The following is a 23,130-nucleotide window of genomic DNA, read 5'->3' as shown; positions in this document are numbered from 1 at the left end:
AGGCTCTCGTTGGAGTTCTGCGTTTTGCCGCGTTCGCACCTCTGAAGCAGGGCTCTTTTCGAAAGCCGGGTATAAACCGGTAGTAATGCCTCTGCCACGTCTTTCGGTAGATTGTAGGCATGCCTGGGGTCGGGCTCACCCTTTGCTTTTGCGGCATTGTGCCGACACCATGAAGTTTCACCAGCTGGGCACAGACTGTGGTCCGAGCATTCATCAGTGGAGGTGACGTGGCGGTATGTGGCCATCACAGCCTTTTGCATCTCGCCCACGTCACCTTCATGCGATTTCAGAGCCCGGCCATAATATGTGCTCAGCCTGGTGATCAGCTCACCTGTGAGCCTGCCTTTCCCACCAAGGCCTCTTTTCCCATCGCACTTTTGTTTCTGCACCAGGTTTCTCAATGCGGTGCCCATCCGTTTCTGTACATGATTAATACAGTCTTCCTTCTGCACGTCAATGTAACCATACACCTTGGCGTCTTGTATGGCGCAAAATGTCCTAGAGTCTCCATCAGACAGCATAGTTGTGTAGCGCAGGCCATGGCGTTCAAGCGACCTCTGAAATAGAATTAGAGCCGCCTCCACTTCCATTTGCCCAGCTTTGCTGTTCGTATTTTTTTGGCATTTGTGGTTAGCCTTCCATTCTTGATAGCCCTCACTACTAGGCTTTGGGCCCACCTCGCAGCCTAGGCAAAAGTTGGAAAGAACGACGTAGTCCAACACGTAGCCACTAAATAATTCGATAACTGTGCCCACTCCGATGTGGGAAGAATGGCCTCGCGTCTTCCACGTGCCGTCGTAGCTAACGGCAATATTGCCCCGGTGGCCGAAGCACAAGTCATCATAAATTGTTCCAACCTTTTTCGCACATTCGCTCATAGCGGACTCAGCCGCTCGCGTTGCAGCGGGTGCCAGCGTGTTCTTCAAATGCCGCTGAAACGTCTTGTGGTGCATACCCCGGTGTGAGATGCCCATTGTTGCGAAAATATCGTTCATTTTCGTTTGGCCGTTGCCGGTAGCCACCATCGCCCTCGAAGCGAGAAGATTTACTTCAAACGGATTGCACGTTTTCGTGCCGTTCGCGCGGGGCGAAGTCCATTCATTCGCGATCTCGCCGCACCTTTCACACTGCACTAGCACTTTCACGGCAATCCGTAGTCCCGATCCCCTCTGATGATCGTAGCCGGTCCGTGGCAGGCTTTGCAACACAAGGCACCCATTATCGCGTTTAGGATATCTAGATGCATAAGCAGATAAGGAGCAGCGTGGTCCGAGTCCTGTGCGGTTGCCTCGCTACAACTCGCGGTGAAAAAGTCAATTTTCCGTGCAGTTGCTGGCGCCGATGAAAGCCGGTCGAGCGTCGCTTTCTCCCGGGCATGATTTTCTTCAACTTCGGCGTTTGTCACCACCTTGGCGTCGATTCGTAGTCGTCCGGAGTTCGCTTCACCGTCATCGTCGTCGGAGGCAACGCGCTCGGTCGCACCATCGCTGAACGGCCGCGGAGCGTCGACACATCGTTCGTCGGAGTCAACCAAGGGCTCTGATGACTTCGTAGACTTTCTCCCACGACCTTTGCGTTTCCTGCGACCAAATGCGTGCACGGCCCGATACTTTTTTGCATTTCCAGACATGGCGATACGATCAGAAGCTTCAGAGTGCTCTGCCAATTTCGAGGCGTCACAGCGGTAACCCTTTCAAAATGGCGTCGGGTCGCGTATGCAGGCGCAAGCCGCGAGCTTCCAGCCAACCGGAAAGCGCCATTTCAGTCACGTGCGCCGTTTAGCCAATGGCAGTGAGCGCGGCTCTTCGTCTTTGAGGCCCCGTTTTTCGAGCCGGGGAAACGCTCAATGTTGCTTACTGAATAAAAAAAAAACAGCTGAAAACGCGTTCTTTCAAACAAGACCAAAATGGCGCCGATCGAGCGCGTAGTTCCCGCGTATCGTAGAGCCGAAACCTGCGCTATTCGCCCTCAATTTGAAGGGCAGGACGCCCGTTTTCGGTTTTTTAAAGTTGAATAACGATAAAAGTTGATGGTATTCGGCTATGAAATTTTGTAAATAGGTGCGCAATGATGTCGGGAACGCGAAAAGAAATTCCGCGAAAACTCGATTTTTTGGCTGATTTTCGGTCCCGAAGTGCCGCGTCCCCCCTTAAGCATTTAGCTTGAGCATTAGCAGACAGCACTAGAATGAACGGGCATCATGCCACATAGCGCCGGCAGAACAACAGAGCCTGTGAACCAAACTTTTTTTTTGTGAAAACAGAGCCTGTGAACCAAACTTTCTGAAACCCAAAATTCTTGCCCTAGGCACCTACCTTGACAACCCAATGTCGCGTGGGTGGGTGGTAGCAGAGGTTGCGGAGCACTCGATGCAATCGACCCGTGTTGATGCGCGGCTCGTCCACAAAGAGAAGCACGAGCAGGCAGGCCAGGGCCTCGTGGTCAAGCAGTTGACGACCGCGGGCCTGCTGAGAAGTTGGTGGGCCCAAAGCACCTCCGCCGGAGGAGCCACCGCCCGCACCACCCCGGGAGGACAGCGCGTTCCATGTCCACTGGCCCCGATGGTGTGGTACCGTGTGGATTGTGTAGCGCGTGCCCATGCGACCTGCTGGAAATTGCAATCAACGACAGACTGATGTAAAACATAGAAGCAGGTCAAGTCACAAATACACAATAAATTGTGCGTGGTAAACACTGAAAGAATGGTGCACCGGTGAGCTCAAAGTTGGCATTTTGCAGGCAAAGGATCCGCTGCAAGCAATCTCAGGATTGCTGAACTTACCCTTTAAAACAGAGAAGAAAAGTAAAAAGATAACACTGACCAGACATTCAACCTTTCTTTGCCATCTGATGGCTACCGGTTAGGTCAAATAATAAAAAACCAACTTTGAAAAGCATTTGCCAAACAGAACAACCAACCTTGAAAGGCATTTGCTAGACATTGTTTAGCACGTCAAAAAAGGGATTCGATTCTGTAATGTAACTAGAGTAGCTTTCTCTAAGGCAACACGTAATTACCACAGGTTTCACAACCACTCCCAATTTATATAAAGTCTAAACTGTGCAGCTTGGGTTTAGATATCACTGACAAACAGTCGCGACGATAGCGTAAGACATTGTACTTGCAGGCACTAAATCATTGCAAACACTTGTGTGCATCGAAAAGAGGGGAGATGACTTAGCTTACGCTATGCGTATTAAAAGGGTGAACGGTGCAAGTAGCCACCGATCTGAGTTCACCCAGACTTTCGACACGCTGCATGACCCCACTCACCTGCCGACCGGAGGATGCGCGAAAGAGCCGTACCCCCGTGCGAAGAGAAGAAGCGCTCCTGCATCTGTCTGTGACGGGCCTCCAGCTCCCTCCGCAGGGAGTGCGCCTCCGAGGCCAGCTCTGCGGGTAGCAGTGCCAGCAGAGAGTCGTCCATGTCGGCCAGCACCTGCTGCCGCAGACCCGGCGGTAGGGTCTGGATGAATGAGGCCGGGTCCACAGGCGCATCGGGGTTGCAGTTCTGGGCAGCTAGCCGCTGCTGCTCAGCGCGCTGCTGTGCCAACACCTGCGAGGGGGCACACGGCATGACCTGGTGTCAGCTGCCACAGAATTAAATAGCAGTCGATTCCCGATAATTTGAAGTCGCTTAATTGGAATTTTCAGTTAATTAAAAGTCAACAAGTAGTCCTATCAATTTTGAATGCATGCCTATTAGAAAAAAATGCTCAATAATTCAAAAGTAATGTTGGATAATTAGAGGTTAGTTTTCAGTCGAGAGCCTCGAGGTGACCATAATTTTTCAATAAAAAGGAGAATTTTTTGTGAGCCAAGACCACCAAAGACAGCTGTTGAACCGCATTGTTCTCGCCATTGCCAATGCAGGGGCATCTCATCGGCTAACTAGGTCTTGCGTCGTGTTGAGTGTTGGGCGCTGGGTTGAAGTGTGGTTGAAGTTGGAACAGCGTGACCAAACGCAGGCAGAAAAGAATGCTCAAACAGACACACAGCGATGTGTGTGTGCGTGTTCAGCTCCGTCCGCCAGGAGCGTAGTCAGGAAGTGGCACACCGGGCACCTGCTTCCCCCCTACCTCCGCGAAATGTTTTTTCGCCATGGCTAAGAAAGCGAAAAATGGCCATTTTAAGGGGGTGCCTTCTCAAAATCAAGGTATAATTTCATTATATCCAAGTTTAACTGTATTCCGTTTGCACCAGGTTATCACTTTCGGTGCCACTGATTTGACGTGGGGGCAGGGAAGTTGGGGCCATAAAAATCAAAATGACCAATGATAAGCACTCGTAGTGCCGAGGTCACTCAGTTGGCTGATAGGCAGAACTGGCCAATCAGGGAGGATCAACACGAAATAGTATTTCGTATTGTGGTACGGCATAGGCGTGCAGCGAGCCCCAAACAACATTCTGAAAGTTGTATGACGGGGCCAGAACAGCTGTTCAAGTGCACAAGAAACGGAATGGGTGGAAGAGCCTCACCTCTTCCTGGATGCTGGGAGGCAGGGCGGCCAGGAATTCTGGGTTGACCTCGGTGAAAGTGGCCGAACCGTCTGCAGAGGACGCGGCCGCCTGCTGCTGCTGTTGCTGCTGGGCGTGCGTACGGAGCCGCTGAAGCCTCAGCTGCTCCGCTATCACCTCCTGCCGGATGTTTTCTGGCAGCGCTGCCAGGAAGGACGGGTCCACGCCTTCGGGAATCTCGACGTCTGCAGAGACGAGCAAGCACACACGAGGTTCAAGCACGCCTCACGATCTTGTGCGCAGGTAAATTCTTTGTCGGCTAAAAGTACAGTTGAACTCCTTTATAAGAGACACTGATATAAGAGACAAATGGGTATAAGAGACGCCACGCCAGTGTGCCTACACTAACATATGGGTTGATAAGAAGATGCATATGAGGTACCCTGCTTATAAGAGACATCTCGTATAAAAGACCAGAATCGCCGTCCGGAGCATGTTTCTTATAAAGGGGTTTAGCTGTATTTTCTTCTAACTTAGTACTGAATAATTTCGAAGCAAAAAATTCGAATGTTGAGAAGATGCATAAGACACATACATTTGCGTGATGTTAACAGACTTTCGGGAAAATCATTTCTTTATTTGCCAAAAATGAAAACGGTTCAAATCTATCAAGTCAGCTTATTTTCCAAGGGTCAGAATTTAAGCACGAAACAAAACACTACAATAAGAACAACACTAAGCTGCAGCTATAATGATTGCATATGTCATTTTCAGCTATCTTTAGCTGCTAATAATTTACGATTTTCTTTTTTCAACCAGGTAAATAACTGTGCCATTAGCAACCTGATGACAGATTTCCCAGACTACTGCAATACGAAGTGAACATTATGTGCGACAAAATATTGTTTTGAATTTACTATGGTTTGTTTGTATAATACATACGAAAGTTTATTAAAAAATTTGCAGTAGGGGCAACATGCAAACTTCCTTTTGAGGTACACAAATATGGCTTCAGGGCATCACACGGCCCAGTGCCACAAAAACACCTTTCCAGGCAGGTAATATACAGGAAGCAGTGTACAGTCGTTCATCCATGTAGGTCGAACCCCTTTATTAGAGACAATGTTGTAAGAGACAAAGGGGTACAATAGACACCAGTGTACCTGCCCTGAATCACGTGTTGATAAAGAAATGTGAATGTGGTATCCTGCTCATAACAGACACCTCAGATAAGCCACAAGAATAGCTCCCCGGTGCCTGTCTCTTACAAGAGGTTTTACTGTATTGTGAGACTGGGAACATAAATCTGAGCCGCAGCAACTATTGAATACCATGATAGTTGATTGAATAAAAAAAAAAATTGCTGAACATTTGTCAAATCCTAGCGTGAGAACCTGGACAGGTACAGTGACAGACTACACCTCATTATCAGATGAAGTAAACAACTTGTTCACCAGTGAAGCAAAAATGCACGCACCTCCCAGGATGCTTGCATATTCGTTGGATACAGAAGGCCCAGCCGTGTCGGCAGCACGTTGCGATGGAGGTGGCTGTGCTGGCACAGGAACCCCAGCTTCCCTGTAAAGCAGCGAGTGTCACGATATTTTGGCTGTGTTTTAGTTAAAAGGACATGTGATGGTTTCTAAAAATTGTTGCTTTCTTTCATTTTTCTTTTTTTTTTTTTAACTCTGCAACATCGTCGTCAAACACTGGTGGAAGCTGTTACAGCTAAACGATAGGTGGCACAACCGGTTTTTTCGAGCTTCAAGCAGCCTCCGAGCAAAGGACGCGCAAAGGACGCGCAAAGTATGGCCTCCGAGACCGTGGGAGCGATCCCCCCCTCCCCCCTCCTCCCCCCCCTTCCCCCCCGTCGCCCTCCCGCTATTTCAACGCTTCAACGCCTGGCGCCTCTTGTATACGCAGGGAGTCGGCGGAGTAGTCCTAGCAGTCCTAGGCCACATCTAGAGCGTCACTGTTTCTCGAGCACGTTGTTCGTTCACGCCGTCAAGCCGTCTTATTCCGCATCGAAGTTGCAAGATGCCGCGGGGAAACTACTGCGCGGAGACTGTCAAGGAGAAGGTGGAGATTTTGCGAGAGGTTGACCAAGGGAAGTCGAGCAAATATGAAATTGCAAGGAAGCACAGCATACGTCCTAGCACGTTGTCAACCTACATACGGAACAGGACGGCCATTGAAAACACCGATGAAGCTGAGGATTTTGGCGGCAGTCGAAAAAGGCTAAGGACAGCGAAATTCCCGGAACTGGAGTCAGCTTTGATTATCTGGGTTAAAGAAATGAGAGCCCAGAGTATTGCATTGAGCGGCCCTATCATCATGGCCAAGGCAGCCAATTTCGCCCTTCGACATTGAAGACTGTCGCCTCCAAGGAATGGTTTCATTGTTTGAGGGAGCGGTACAATCTCGTATTCTGCTCGTTATCCAGCAAGGCAAAGGAAGTGGACGCCGAAACATGCGCTATTTGGAGAAGCGACACCCTGCAGCAGTACTTGGGGAGCTGCTCACCACAGGATGTGTTCAATGCTGACGAAACTGCGTGATTTTTCAAGTTGCAGCCGCACAAGATGATCACTTACAAGGGAGACAGCTGTGACGGTGGCAAGCGCAGCAAAGAGCGTGTGACTGCTCTGGTCACCGCAAATATGATCGGTACGGAAAACGTCCCTCTTCTTGTGATTGGCAAAGCACTCAAGCCACGGTGCTTCAAAAACATTCGGTCACTCCCGACTGAGTACGCCGCAAACAAGAAAGCCTGGATGACGGGTGACCTATTCAGGAAGTGGCTACTGAAATTCGACAGGCGAATGGAACTGGGCGGCAGACGCGTTCTTCTTGTCAACAACTGTTCGGCGCACAAAGTCGAGGGTGAGCTGAGAGCATTAAAGTTAGTGTTCCTTCCAGCAAACACGACTGTAACCCTACAGCCAATGAACCAGGGTGTGATAAGGAACATCAAGTGCTTTTATAAGCGTCACATGCTGGAGAGAATGATTTTGAGCACGGGCAGCAGGAAGGACTTCACCATTACGCTGCTCACTGCCATGCACATGTTATTGCGAGCATGGGAACAGGTGACCGCGACCACAATCGCAAACTATTTCCGCCACAGTGGATTTGCAGCTGGAAGTGCGCAGAATAGTTGTGACGTCGACGTCGATGGGGCTGAGGAGCTCATGCCAGTGGCATTGCGCGACACTCTTCGGGGAGTACGTTTTGCCGATTATGTTGAAGTTGACACCGGTGCATCGGTGTGTGGTGCTCTGACTGATGAGGACATTATCGCTCAAGTAGCCGGTGCGCAGCCTGTTGCTGAAGAGCCAGAAGGTGAGGAAGACGAAAATGACGAAGCGCCTGTGCGCCCGTCAGCTTCTGCGGTGATGGAGGCACTTAATGTGGCGCGTCTCTTCTTCAGCTTTGAAGAGGGTGAAGAGGATTCCCTGCGCCGCGTCCGCGCTCTGGAACAAAGAGCCGCAGCTGTGGCATTCAGAGAAAAGAAGCAGATGGTCATCGCCGACTTTTTTTGCCCAATAAATATTTTTCGTGCCCCCACCCCCGAAATCCACCCATTTTTGCTCACTTTCATTATTTTGAATTTTGTTTAATTTGAAATTGCTCAGCATTCCCGTGGAACTTGAATGAACGAGCTTTTACTGTACATTGTTTATTGCTGGCTTTAGCATAGCTTCCATAGTATCCAATGCATTGAAAACCCCAAGCTATATCACAACTGCGGGACTGCTCCTGCATGATATGTTGCCATGTGAACTCAGAGCCGGAAGAGCAACTGAAGAAAGCGGCCCTGTTGGCTTTTCACTCAACTTGGCCTTCCTCGACTGCAAGATTAGCCAAACGGGCAGCGCGAGCGGCACCCACGATGTACTTTCGGTTAGAGTATGGAAAAGCCATAACATTCAATACCCTTTTTGTATCGCTGACATAACCGGTTGTAAAATTTTTTTTTTCTTGTGCTTGTGAAAGCAAGGGCTTCAATATTGGTGTCTGTTTCATGCTGCTGTGTGCTCGTCATAGTGATTTTTTGGAAGAGTCTGCAGTCTTTTCACCTTATATTTGTTTTTCTTGGGGTAGTTGACTTATCAGGTGGTCACGCACGCAAACATGAAGCGTACTGTGTATGCTTTGTTCTTTCCGGTGTACAACTGCTAGTGCCCGCAGAACTACGTACATTGAATACATTACTGTGGATGATGCCGTCCTCATCTTTGTGGTTCCATCTGTCAACTAGATTGTGGTTGGACAGGGTTCAGTTTCTTAGATGATACTTCTTACGGGTACATCCACCTTTGCAAGGCTTTCAGCTGCCCATTACAAGCCACGGTGGTCCCACACTATAGTGCTAAGCTGTCAAGTGGAGACGTTGACGCGCCCGGCGACAATCTCGCCAAGGTAGTGACTGCCTGCTAGGTGTTGGCGTTGGTGATCCTAGATTTGTTAAATGCACATTGCGCACCCCATCATATATATCCAGGTTTGAAACTGCCGACTCTTCACAACTGAGAAATCGCTGTAATGGAGTAAACAAGAGTTGTACAAAACTGCCGCTTTCAGAAGCAACAAATTGCACTGGCCACTGCCAGGGGCATTACGGCCTAAGCACAGAATCAAAAGCTGTGCTGATGACAGTCGCCGGTGCCACTGTCAATGCAGTGAGAAGTACACAAGCCCACACTCACACTTCCTCGGCTGGCTGTTGCGATTCTTCAGAGCCAACATCTTCCACAATGGCGGCCACCTCTCTTGTGTCTGCACATAATAAGAGGCGAAGGGGGGAGCCAGATTTAGAACTCTGATGTATCAAGAATTTCATGCACACACAAAAAGACAGTTGAACCCCTTTATAAGAGACACTGGTGTAAGAGGCAAATGGGTACAAGACACACCAGTGTGCCTACATTGAAACAGGGGTCGATCAGAAAATGACGACATGGTACTCAGCACATAAGGGACACCTCATGTAAAAGACATGAACTGCTTCCCAAGGCATTTATTTCCCTTATAAAAGGGGTTCAAGTGAATAGAAAAGAAAAATAGGTTTTGGCAGAAACCACTCTGGTTGTTTTCTATGTTACAGTATCAGGCTGAGACTTGGAGGGACCCTGAAACACTTTTTCAAGTAACCAAGGAATGAATTCACTAAAAGAACTTATTGCCTCACCAATTCAGCGTCGTAAAAAAATTTTAAATTAAAGAATCTGTCCAGTATGAGCAGAGTTAGAAAGATTTGTCGCACACTGCAATCGCATTCTCTCTGCTCTCGTTTCCGCCGAAAGCGCTGGAAGCTAACCAAGGGGGGGATGGCAGGGGCAAAAAAAAAAAGACACGCGTGCCTCGTGACCTGGAGCACTGTTTTCATTTTTTCTTCGAATAGGTGACTTTTTCAGTGTGATCGCGTGCACGTGTGGACAAGCTGCGGCCTCCCGCGGCGGTCCCTGTAACGACTGAGCACGCCATGCTCAAATCCGCCAATGGCTGATGAATGGCCTTCTACGAGTTATTTGCGAGCTTCCTTCGTCATTTGTAGAGAGAAGAGAAAGCGATTTTTAGTTGACTGAAAATATATTACGAGTTCCAGGCCGAGTGCTGCATTATAATATTTGGCTAGCATGTTCTTGGGAGCCTCTACTACCGATAGGCAGCGTTTTTTAAACATGCTCAAAAAGTGTTGCAGGGCCCCTTAAAGGTAAGAAGCAGACCCACCTTCTCTAAAAGATTTTTAAATTCCTCATTGACTTTTATAAAAATTGAGATTACGTACCATTTTAAATGTGCTGCAATTTTTCTAGCACGATATCTATCTCTTTAAATACTGCATGAGCTTTCCTAGGAGCACCAAATTTTTTGTTTAAATTTCCGTCTGAATATCAAGTTTGAGGTACAACTCAATTGGGAATGCATCAGCGAGAGAACGTGAAGACCAGTTTGCCTCCTCCTCCTCACCTGGTGATGCGGTGTCTCTGTCCCCTTCATCGATGCTCAGGTTCTGGCCATCTGCTATGAAAGCATCTGAAAGTATCAAGCGTAACAGACGACGATTACAAGACATGATCACAGGCACGCGACAACACTTCGCTGCTGGATACCAGAAAGAGCAATGTCAAGATATTTCCGTACATATGGTAGTTTTTACCCCCCTTTATGAAAAGAAAATTTATTCGAGGATCTCGGAAAACTAGGATTTGACACTTATACACTGATCAGAATTCAAGGTCTTACTTTGTAAAATTAGAACTTAACTTTTTTCGGGGGGGGGGGGGGGGGGGCGTTAGATCGTGGCTATGTAAATGAATAGGACACCTACATATTGATACTCGCTTCATAACTGGATTACACACTTTTCTAACGTTACATTTCTCATCACTCAATGTATAAGCTTGAACACCTGCGTGCGGACAACAAATAGTGACAATGAATCTACCGTAAAAAGTGGAATATAGGTGGACGCCCCGAACTTTAAATCTCCGAAAAAAGAACTTTAACAAAATTGCTAAGTATCGCGACCCATCCTTTTCTTGGTAAATACACTCTAACCTTGTTATAATGTAATGGGATATAACGAAATAATGGATATAACGAAGTATCGTAATTACTCGAATCTAACGCGCACCTTTTTTCCAGTTAAGCCAGTTCATAAATCGCATGCGCGTTAGAATCGAGTACGAACAAAAAAAATTACTGTCAATCTATTGCCATCGGCAAATGCAAAATGGCCGCCCCCTACGTGCGTCGGCCATTTCTGCCTATGTGTTTCCTATGTGCGGCACTTCGTAAGTGTACTAAGGAGTTCGTCATCTAGTAGCGCATTAGCATCGACGGCGTGGAAGGGCCGACTCCAAAAACTCGAGCGCACCACGATGCCGCTTTTAAAAGAAAAGTCATCGCGTGTGTAGAAACGGACGGAAATCGGGCCGCATCGCGGTCGTTCGGAGTTCCCGAAACGTGCGTGCGGGACCGGCGGAAACAAAAGCAGAAGATTGTTGACAGCAAAGCTTCACGCAAAGGCTTCAGTGGGCCACAGCAGGGTCGGTTTCCGCAAATTAAGAGCTGCTCGGCGAGTATGTGCTTGAGCAGCAGAGCGGCCCGTGACGACAGAACTGCTGCAAGTGCGGGCTATGCAATTAGTCTTAGAAAAAGGTCTAATGTGGAGCCAGTTTAAAGCGAGCAGGTGCTGGCTAACTAACTTTATGAAGAGGAAAGGCTTTTCCCTCCGAAGGGGAACATGCATATGCGAAAACTTTTGCGGAAGAGCACGATGAAAAGCTTCACAGTTTTCAGAGGTTCGTCCTAAACTTTCGGCGCAACAACGGCTACCTGCTTGGGCAAATCGGGAATGCCGATCAGACGCCTCTTTACTTCGACATGCCTGGCACCACAACCGTCGAGAAGAAGAGGCCGAAGCAAGTTCGCGTGCTGACATCGGTCCACGGTAAAACTACAGTGACGGCAATGCTCTGTTACACATCAGATGGGCACAAGCTTCGCCCGTACTTCATATTTAAATGGAAGACGCTCCCGAAAGGAGTCGTTTTTTCGAGTGGTGTGATCGTCGGGCCAGCGAGAAAAATGGGTGCGCGTTGCAATCGATGTCTTACTTTTTTTTTTTTTTCGCGGTGGAAATCGGGTGCGCGTTACAATCGAGGGCGCGGTAGAATCGAGTAAATACGGTAAATGAAATTCCCCTTTATGCTCCACTGAAAATCATGCACTTTAAACCTCATTGTAATGAAAAAAAAATTGACCGGTAAATGAATTTAACAAACTAAATTAGTCTATAAAAAAACGACTGTAGGTTGTTAAGTATACAGTAAACGCTCGTTAATTCGACACCCATTAATTCGGAAATTCGGATAATTCGGACGGCTCTACTGGTCCCGGCCAAAGTGCAAGTTAATCTATGGGACCAAACCTTCGTTATTTCGTCGGAATTTGGCTCAGCACCGCTTAATTCGGACAAATGCTGACGGCTGCTGCTACACAAAAGTGTGATAAAGCAGCGCTGGCACCACTGGAGTGAAACCGAAACCTGAGTGGCATCGCCATCATCATCAACTAGATCGCAGCGTGACAGAACGTCGGCGTCTTCTTTCTTCTCCACTCAGCGCCTCCGACGCCATTTTCCCTTGTGTTGTCGTGTCGGAATCATCTCTTTTTGCGGAGTTCTCTTTCTTCCATTGTGACCGTATTTGCATGCCACCACCATTGTGTGCTACAGTGATGGCAACGCCGAAAAAGCGGCAGAACTACGACGCGAAGAACTTGGCGACTAAAGTGGAAATTTTGGAAGCACTGAAGAACGGCAAATCGCGACAGCAGGTTATGACCAAGTACAACGTGAAGCGGAGCACGTTGGGAACGTACGTGAAAACTGAACAACAGATTCCACAAGCCTTCCAAAGCGAGAAGTTTCATGCTTCTAGAAAGCGGTTGCGAACCGCAGCTCATCCCCAGCTCGAAGAAGCTTTGCTCCGGTGGATTACTGACTGTCGCAACACTCATCTGCCTTTGAGCGGACCTCTCATCATGGCGCAAGGTGAGAAGTACGTTGCGATGATGAACATTGAATCGTTCAAAGCTCCGGAAGGGTGGTTTGCGAGGTTTCGAGAGAGACACGAGCTTGTCTTCAGGAGTGTGTGCGGCGAAAGGCCAGTGTTGACGAAAGCGTGACCACCGAGTGGAGAAATGTGAAGCTGCTGGAGCACATCACCGCATATGAACCACGTGACGTGTTCAATGCAGATGAAACTGCTGTTTTTCAGAGCTCTGCCTGACAAGACGGTGACTTTCAAAGGGGACGCGTGCATTGGTGGCAAGAAGTGCAAGCAAAGGATAACTGTGCTTCTTGCCGCTAATATGATTGGCACGGAGCGCTTGCCACTACTTGTCGTCGGGAAGGCGCTTAAGCCACGTTGTTTTAAGAAGCGCCACGTTGTTTTAAGAACGTCAAAAGCCTTCCTGTTGAGTACACAGCGAACAGGAAAGCATGGATGACATCGGACATTTTTTGCGGCTGGCTGCAGCAGTTGGACCGGCACTTCACGTCGAAGGACCCCAAGATAATTATGGTTGTTGACAACTGCAGTGCCCATAACTGTACAGTCGAACTGAAGAGCATCAAAGTAGTATATTTTTGCCGCCCAACACTACGTCTGCTCCTCAGCCGATGGACCAGGGTATCATTCACTACGTGAAGTCGAAGTACCGCAAGCACCTGCTAGAGCGAATGATCTTATGCTCAGAAGCTGGAAAGTTGTATCAAGCGGACTTACTCGGCGCAGTGCACATCATCGCCCACGTGTGGAAAAACACTCCGCCACAAGTCATCGCCAACTGTTTTTGGCACAGCGGTTTTGTGAGGCCCGAGCATGCAGCAGTAGCTGACGATGGCATCGAGGAGGTGTCAGCCGAGTCCACCGACGATGACTGCCCGACTTTCGATGCTGTCCTTCCCACAGATGTGACCTTTCAGGACTACATCGCGATTGATCATGGTGTCGCCACGAGTGGTCTCCTGACCTATCAAGAGATTATTAATGATGTCACGGGCGCCCATGAAGACCACGATTCCGACGAAGAATCATGCGAGGAGATACAGCCGCGACTTCATCGCACCTCACGGGAAGTCTCGGAGGCGCTGTTAATATTAGAGGACGCTTGCCTGAACATTTCCGACAGCTTGCGTGCTGTTGGCCATTTGGAACAGTTAAGAAAAATTGTGATGTCAGCCGGAATCTGCGCAAAAACGCAGACGACAATTACAAAATACTTCAACAAATAAAGGTATGCTTCTGCAGCTTGATTTTAAATGTTGTTTTCCCTGTTCATTCGTTAATGCGGCATTCGGTTAATTCGGACAGTTTTTCCGGTCACGTGAAATCCGAATTAACGAGCTTCTACTGTATTTTTTTCTACGGAGTTTGACGCTCGTTCGTCGCAGCTCTTTAAAAACTCCTGCGCCGACCTTACAGCCCCGCCACGCGTGGCCAAGAGAGCCGTCCACATCGCACAGCCAGCAGAGAAGATTGAGGAAGCGCTCAGCGGGTCACATGACCCAGAAGCGGCGCCGCGGTGCAAAGAGATTTCCCTCCCTTCTAATACCGTAGGCGACGACTGCGTCTCCGCTGCTACCCTCTGTACCGAGAAAGGAGGACTCTCCCTGACACCTGTCTGTTTTTTCCCCTCTTGCTCTGCCCGCAGCCTTGAAAGGAGAAGTGTCTCTATGTGCAGAGACTGAAAAGGGCGAAGCGTCAGATCGACATTTGAGAGAGAGCAAACAATCCGCCACCCTTTTCCTTCCTTTTTCTTCTTTTCCTTTGCTCGCAGCGTTGAGAGGTGCCGCCGCGGCATCGGACATGGTAATGCGAGCATTTTCGGAGCGCAGTATGTTTGAATTAACCGTCGCAAGTGCTTGCACATTCGAATTACAGGGCGTTTTCGCCCATTGGAATACATATAGAATTCAAAGAAAGAATTCAAAGAAAAGTAGTACGATTCATTTATAGTAAATTTATGTCAACCGACTCCCCCACTGCATTGCTAATGGCAAGTGGTATAGAACTATTACAAATTCGAAGAACAAAAAGTTGGCTACATTTTCTTTCAGACATAGTGAACCACAGGCTACCCTTAGACACCGAAGCATACGTATGCCCCTTGTTAAGCAGACCCACTCGACACCACTACCTCCTTCCCTAACGCCATTCTTCGCAAGGACTGATACTTTTCGGTACTCCTTCTTCCCACAAACAATAGATGATTGGAATAAACTAACCGAAGCATTTCTTCAACGCCCTTGACCATTTGTGTAAATACTCTTCTTCCATGACTTCCTTGAATTGTATTATCACCTTGTTATCCTTGTTGTTCAACTGTTACTTTTTTTTTTTTAAGTCATAACCCCTCTGTCTTATAGCAAAGAAATTGTGTAAAAAATGCTTTGCAACCTTGTTTCATTCTGTTATTTAGTGTGTTTCATGTATGCTCACCCTGCTTGGACTTTTTGTCCGCAGTATTCTATAAATAAATAAATAAAACATAGCTTTGATAGGACCTCAGTGCTAGTTCAAATTATACGGAAGTTCAAATTAAGCGTGTTCGAATTAATTAGACTCGGCTGTGTTTATTTTGCGTCGCAGGTGTGGTCGCGTAGCGGTACATCGGGCCGCGAGGCAGTTTCCTTCTTTGCATGCTTATAGTTGTGCGCCTATCTGGGCATACATTGCCAAAAACTGTTACACTCTATATAACGAAATAACAGATATAACTTAATAATTGTGGCTCCCCTTCAACTTCGTTATAAAGAGGTTTGAGTGTATTAAGCTTGTATGTATATTGAATTTTAGGTTCGAAGTGAATTTGAAGAAAATGGTGATTTTGGTAAAATAATTACTAATCTAATTCGAATAGTATATATGACATATAAAGAAAAATGGTCATATTTATCATGACCTCACTAACTTGCACGATATTTTTTTTTTCGTTCACAGGAAGTCTAAACAACTTTGAGTAGTAGCAGGATCTGACTTTCGGTAGGATGACAGTTATAACCTGTAAAATGTCTAACATTTTAAAATTTCTTATACATAGAGCATATAATGTTACATAACAAGCTTTTATCAAAGCTTAAGGGGAGACACAAGTCTTAAAATGCCGAAAATCAAGAAAAAAAATTGACTTTTGTCAATTTTTTTTTTTCTTGTCGCACGCTGCAATTGTATTCTCACTTTTCGCCCGACGAAAGCGCTGGAAGCTAAGCAGAGAGGAATGGCGTGGGAAAAGAAAATGTGTCGCGCGCCTCTGAGCAATCGTAACATTATCGCATGTAGAACCCAAGCTAACTCGGTATTGGCTTCAAACATGAGAAGTGATGCCAGAGCTCGGCTTGGTGCAGCATCGCCTTTGAGGTCCTGAGAAGTTATCCACACATCGAGATGCCTCCATGAAACGCTAAGGCAGCAAGGAAAATCAAGCAATCGGCAGGCACACACCTTCGAACTCAGATGGCATGGCTGCCCCCGAAGTAGTGGTGGTGGTGGTCGTGGTTGGCTCTGACGTGTCCATTGGGCACGCCTGGCCAGCGGCCGCAAAGAGACCCCCCGCGCAGCTGCTGGACTGCTGGAGGGCATTGGCCACAGCCGAGAGCGCCGTGCTGCCCAAACCCTCTAGCCAGCTCATGGGTGGAGCACCTGGACCGAGTAACAGGCAAGCACAATGACACCTCTCGGGAACCAATATATCCGTAACAGAAGGCGAACAAGTGGCCAAAACACAGCACACATGGAAAGAGTAGACAGCAGGACGAAGCTGGACTGGTCAATTAATAGTGTGAAAAGAAAAACCAGTAGTAATGTCGACCAGCCCCAAGAGAGCACAGGAAAACTATTTGAAAAAAAAAGCAGAAAAAAAACGATATAAAACCTCACCATCGCCAATGGTACCTTTTAGGAATTTAACTTCTTCAATGATGCCAGAAGACGCGCTTACACACCTTTTGCTGCTCACTGCTGTAAAACAAGAACTCCACTTTTCGACCTGGTTTTCACCGTCTGTCATATTCGCACCAGCCCAGGTTTCGAGCTTGTTTTTATATCACTTTGTAAACAGTTATGTAACAGCTTGCAACCCCATAAGCAGCGTTTTACAATTTCAACACCAACTGAGCGGCTAATTCTGCCCCCACTCACCTGGCGGCATCGAGGCTGCAGGCTCGGAAGTCATGGACAAGGCCGGCCCCAAAACCCGCTCCACGATGGAAGCTGCCAAGCGTTCGGTGCCAGCCAGAGACGACTCACTTGCGCCTGCAAACCAAGAACGGTTCGACCCCGACCATATTCTTAACAGAAGAATCTGAATGAACAAGGTGTTGAAATCTACCTACTTTACATTTTAAAAGTGCAGAAACAAAAAAGTTCAAAGCACAAATGTGACGTGGCAGTAACAAGTGCTGCTTAAGCATCACACTAACAGTGGTGCCAATGGGACTGGGGCAGATCTTGAAAAAAAAAAAAAAACCTGAAAAACAATGTGTTCATTGCATACGTACACTGAGGCTGTTATTTCTTTATGGCATCACTGTCAAGTCTACTAGACACTGACTAGTTCATTGATATGTGGGGTCTAACGTTCTAAAACACCATATGATTATGAGAGATGCCATAGTGGAGGGCTCCGGAAATGTCGACCACCTGGGGTTCTTTAACGTGCACCCAAATCTGAGCACACGGGCCTACAGCATTTTCGCCTCTATCGAAAATGCTGCCACCACAGCCGTGATTCAATCCTACGGCCTGCGGGTCAGCATCTGAGTACCTTAGCCACTAGACCACCGTGGCGGGCCCACTGACAACTTCAGTCTTTACATGTTTCAATTCACATTATTCACGTGAACAAGGCAAGCAAATTTACCACAGCATGACAAAAGCAAGCCTTATTGGTGTATGATGTCGCAGCAGAGACTCACCTGGCTCGGACGCCAGTGGCTCAGGGTTGGGCGGTATCCTCGCCGCCAACCTTGCTGACACAGTTGAGGGCTCGCTGACAGCTGCTGTTGCCACAGTCACTGAAGTCGGCTGTGGCTGCTGCGACTGTGACCCCGGAGCTGCATATCCAGATAGTGATGAAGCCGCGGCCATCACTTCGTCCAAGTCTGCAGGTGGAATGTTCCGGCTGCTTGTCGTAGTCGTCGTCGTCGTAGACGAGGCACCCGTCGTCGAAGGCCATGGCCCCAGCAACATCATGGTGCACTCGTTGTCCTGGTTGTGGTTGTTGTCTTCTGCTTGGGCTGCCGCCGCGGCGGCTGCCGTCGTGGAGGTAGTGCTGGCGGACACTGGCGCCGCAGACGACGTCGTCGCTGCCGCCGGTTGAGACTCCTGCAGCTTGCACCGCTTTTCTCGCCGCTCGGCAAGCTCTTCATCACGATGTTTCTCCAAAACCTCCAGGATGGCCGGCTTGAGTCCTGCACGCGCGAATTTTAGTTTATCTAGAGAAAGGTGCAGCCACTATATTGTCGCACGGCTACCACTGGGAGCACCACTAACACTAGGCAACTATGGTTATGACAAATTGGTTCTACAAAACCTAAAATATGCCCATCAATTTGTTGTCGAGAAATTATCACAGAAGTGCCGCAAATATGACAAGGGACAATGACCATGAGAGAAAGCGTGACAATGTACAATGGCAGAAAGTGTCCCTTTACAAACAGCCTAACGTCTAGTACAGTGTACACACGAATTATTCCAATTTTGACTGTTACAAGCTTTGGAATTTACAAAATACATAAACTTTTAAACAGAAACTTGGCAACCCTGTAAATACATAAATTATGTCTATGAAACTTATAGTAAAGTTTGCACAAGTGTTGCTAGACACTTACCTGCGACACAGTCATGCATGCTGTCTCCGTCCAGGACCCGTGACTCCTCAGTCCACCGCACCAGGGCTGTGGGGATGTTGGCCAAAGTTCCCGTGCCACTGCTCGACACAAATGTGCCCGGATCCTGCACATGGCACCAACATGACATTTTTCATGTTTGGGCACCAGAGGAAGCAGAGAAATCAAATACCCACATTGTGCTTGACAAGTGTTCAGCCTAAAATCTATTGGCCCAATCTGTGTATCCTCAGGGGAGAGGAAATTTAAATAAGTTTAAATTATTGCCATCGTAACACTTGCTTTTAAGCAGGCAGTTGATGGAGGTATGCCAACATTGAAATGCCAAAAAAATTAAAGCCAGAGTTCAAAAGAATCACTAGATATTAGCTACATTCCTTTTATTTCACATGAATGAAACCGAATGCAAGACTGGACTATTACAGTTAAACCACTATATAGGAGACATGCTCTGAGTAGCAATACAGTAAAATTTCAGTAGAACGAACACCACTTTAAGGAAATTTTCAGATTAAGAAGCTTTTAAAAAATCCCATGCCGACTGCTAATTGTTTCAATGTAAAATTGTTTCACTACTACGCACTTCAAAATACAGAACTTTTCAAAAAAAAAAAAAAAAAAAAACGAGCGCTAATTTAGTTCCGCATTATATTAACAACACCTCAGTACTAAAAACTCATGTGCTGAAATCCGTCGCGATCACCGGAGCAGTACCCAAGTAGGCGACACAGCGAACGAACGCCTTGCTTCTCCGAAGACGCGCGACGATGTGGAGGAAAAAGAGAAACCGAAAGAACGACTTTCTTTTCTTTATTTTTATTGAAACGCCGACGCTACAGGTTTACGGGAGGGCAAAGTCAGCGAGACAGAGGGCAGAGTGGGAGTTGTGGAGCAGGAAGCATCGGCACGGAAAACCTGAGACAGCACGGGAGTAGAAAACGAAACGCGAGGAATTTTCTTTTTTTAGCATTCTATTCTTCGGAAAAGGCTCGGAAGAGGCGATGACTGCCGCGACGCTTTGGGTTTTTCTCATATTTGTCACTTCTACATGTGATATAGGAGGCCAAAGGGGTATAGGTGTTCTCTGAGGAGGCCTTGTCAGTCGTGTTCATCTTTTCGGTGATTACTTATCGCATCCGCAAAGCAAGTCTGCGTTCGTGCTGCGGTGCTACTACTACAATGAGTTTATCTCGGCTTGCAAAGACGAAGGAGAAGCGATTTTAACTAAGGAGAATGTGGATGAGAGGGAGGCCTTCGCGCTGCAATTTTTGTGCTGCACGGGTCAAGAAAAAAAAAAGCAGACTTCTTTAAGAAAACATGCATTTTTTGGGGTTCACTTGCGCACCTGTTTTTTATTGTGAAAAACGAGTTCAAGGAACCACCGTTGTTGAGGTAAGTCGTTTTGGTCAGTGGAAAATAAGTACTTATGGTTAATTTTTGGGCTTTCACTATAACGACCTTTCAATATAATGAACAAATTGGAACGGCAAAATAATGTTTTAACAGCATTATTCTCGAAGCACAAATTTTCACCACTTTCTTTTGCTTGTTTGGTAAAAGTGGACCTAGGACAACTAGAGCTTTAATTGTTTTTGCACAGTGGAGCTAAATGTGCACAAAAAAATAATGCTGAAAGCCTATTTTTAATGGGCAGCTTCATTTTCTTATTTTATTATTAAAATTTTTGGTTTTGGTTACATGCAATGAACTTTATTGTGTTGTAATTTGAGAAGTACTCGTTCAATTAACGATCAGCTTGCAGCGTTGCACTTTTTAGGCTTTCTATTATCCATATATATGTTAAAGACAATGTAACTAAGTACATACATTTTTACAGTTGAAAATGTTAGAATTCTTTGTTTTCTTCATTTTCTGAAAATGGCAATTTTGTACACCCTGCATGAATATTCCTGCAATATATTGGAAACTATTACAGATAGCAGAATAATTTTTTTGCAGCATGAAGCTATATGTTTGGAGCACACAACATAAGAAGCAGATTTTGATTTCTCTTGATGCAAGTTTTTTAAATTAGTCTTTTGTGTGACCACACAATGGCCACATTCAGAGCTACGAAGTTTAGTGTACAGTAAAGTAAAAAATAATGACCCAATCAAAAAAGTGCTTCCTATGTTGTGGAGCTTCTCCTAGTGTTGATCTCTATGCTATTTGTAAATTTCGAAATGGTGGTTATCTTTCTATTGTGGTAAGAACAATAGATATTGTTATCCTAATTAAATAATGAAGCTATAGAAAAAATAACTTCATATTCAGAACCAAACTGAGTAAAAGCATGCCAACTTCTGTCACATTTGATTAAAAAATGAACGAGAGAGCCCCAAGACCCATGTCCCCTCTTAATAACAGACAGGTAGCACATGCACAATTGATCAAGCGCAACCACTGGTCACACCGAGCTCACGAGCCTAACTTTCCAAGCAAGCGGCCATTCGCGATACATCACACACGCAAACCGCATCTCACCTGTATCTCAAAAATGTCATCGTCGGTAGCGAGTATCCGGAAGTCGCTGTTGGCAAACACCACCCTCGTCTGGGCGGTTGATGATGCCACAGGGTTGAATGTCGACGTCAGCTGAAGGATGTCCTGCGCTGTGTTGGGACCCAGTAGCCTGCCACACAAGCAACAAATTAAGTGCATTTAGGCTGGCTCCTGGACTACAGGAAAGTGCATCGAGCAACGTTCAGTCCTCAACCAAGAAGCTCATTATGCGAACTTGAATGAATAATTACTGATATACTTTCTATGCAAATTCAAACAGTAGCAGTACATTAGGATTAAAAGGGTGCCAGTTATAACATAATTATTCTAATCTAGGCTAGTTTCTTTTTTGAAACTTCTTTGTAACAAACTCCAGGGTTGGTTTAGATTAAGCCGGCACTTGGCTTAAGCACACGAGAAGCCATTATTTTTATCTTTGTGGGAGTGTTAAGGCGAGCCGTTCGTTATTTTGAGCTTCACTTTGAGTGGTCTATGTGTGGCGTAGCTCAATGGCGCCAAACAGGCGGTGCCACTATAGTGCCGCTTATGAAAGCGAAGTTTTCCTAGCTGCGGAGTCATCCAACATCTAAACCAGGCGGGACTTCGGAGTGGACGAAAGAAATGTGCGTCGCTGGAGGGGTTGAAACGTACGACATCCCAGGAGTTTTGATTGTACGCTCTTTCAAGAAGTGTGGCTTTTCCAATGAGCTTGATCGCACGGCGGATTGCGCACTGTTTTAAGACAGTGACAAAGAAGTCAGCGACGAGAGAAGCAGCGAGGACGACTCTAAATGAGCACGGCATCTTCATTAGAGCAGATACACAAAATACACAAAATACAGGACTAGAGATACACAAAATACAGGACTAGAGGATGTTTCTTGAGTTATTTGCATTGTGAACCAACTACTTTGTTTCATTGTCATGTTAAATAAATGCCCTCTCTTTGTGAACGCTGTCTTTGCTGTTTCGTACGGCCTACATTCAAGATAAGTGTTGGCTTAGGATCGGAATCTGCCTAGATTCGAGCAAATACGGTAAATGATAAAACGTATTACATTTTGAAAACTTGCCGCACTTACACTGTATACCTGTGTAACACACTTATAAACTTGCAACCTTGAAGTGTGGATTCCTGGTAGCACCAAATTCTCTCGAATATGCTATTTCACAGCACAGCTGTCCTTGAGGTCAAACCATTTTTTCAAGCAGATTACGTGCGGCAGAAGTGTTTGCTTGACTAGAGCACTTTAAAATTTTTGGAATATTGTCACGGAGTCGTGACGTGGCCGAAGGCAGAAGACTGGATGTTCAGATCAAAGTGTTTCGGGCGAACCTGTGCCTGGTAAATGGAAAGTCGGATTGCAGTAGCAGACTCGCACTGATAGCAGCGAACGGAGTGTCGGCCGTTGATCAACTGACAAGCGGTAAAGCGCGTCGGCAATACACGTGCTGTCGAATATTCTAGCGCTATCGCTAGCGACCACATAGGTTCCAGGATAATCTCCGATGTTCGTGAAGTGGGCGTAATCTCAATGAAATGATCTGCTACAGTGCTGAAGCTTCTCGAACACTGCAGGCACGGTTTGCACTCAGAATTAAGTACAGTATAACGAGACAATAACAAAACTTGAGAAAGGAACGTGGCATTATTAAATTCATATTGAAGCAATTTTAATGCGTAATTTTTGTTCCCATATCGGAGGCACTCGAATATTCACACAAGCCTACAGTACATATCACAAAG

The 23,130-nt window shown here is 46.7% G+C and overlaps 1 protein-coding gene across 8 annotated transcripts in view; it reads right to left on the bottom strand.

The window, feature by feature from the left end:
• Nucleotides 1-23,130, bottom strand: part of HUWE1 (HECT, UBA and WWE domain containing E3 ubiquitin protein ligase 1) — a 207,744-nt gene that overhangs the window by 40,643 nt on the left and 143,971 nt on the right. For 7 of the 8 annotated variants that reach the window (XM_075873864.1, XM_075873870.1, XM_075873866.1 and 4 more), the window contains 11 exons: nucleotides 21,366-21,513; nucleotides 18,864-18,987; nucleotides 17,949-18,443; nucleotides 17,173-17,286; nucleotides 16,477-16,674; nucleotides 10,433-10,498; nucleotides 9,169-9,238; nucleotides 5,937-6,037; nucleotides 4,481-4,704; nucleotides 3,275-3,557; nucleotides 2,316-2,608 (listed from right to left, as the gene is read on the bottom strand). In XM_075873864.1, the coding sequence (XP_075729979.1) occupies nucleotides 2,316-2,608; nucleotides 3,275-3,557; nucleotides 4,481-4,704; nucleotides 5,937-6,037; nucleotides 9,169-9,238; nucleotides 10,433-10,498; nucleotides 16,477-16,674; nucleotides 17,173-17,286; nucleotides 17,949-18,443; nucleotides 18,864-18,987; nucleotides 21,366-21,513 (2,116 nt within the window). The remainder of the gene's footprint in view (nucleotides 1-2,315; nucleotides 2,609-3,274; nucleotides 3,558-4,480; nucleotides 4,705-5,936; nucleotides 6,038-9,168; nucleotides 9,239-10,432; nucleotides 10,499-16,476; nucleotides 16,675-17,172; nucleotides 17,287-17,948; nucleotides 18,444-18,863; nucleotides 18,988-21,365; nucleotides 21,514-23,130) is intronic. The other variant, XM_075873865.1, reaches the window with a different exon arrangement.

Source organism: Rhipicephalus microplus, chromosome 9, assembly GCF_043290135.1.
Source record: "Rhipicephalus microplus isolate Deutch F79 chromosome 9, USDA_Rmic, whole genome shotgun sequence".
Classification (NCBI taxonomy): domain Eukaryota; kingdom Metazoa; phylum Arthropoda; class Arachnida; order Ixodida; family Ixodidae; genus Rhipicephalus; species Rhipicephalus microplus.
The sequence above is the reverse complement of the archived record's forward strand: the minus strand, read 5'-3'. Positions and strand labels throughout refer to the sequence as shown.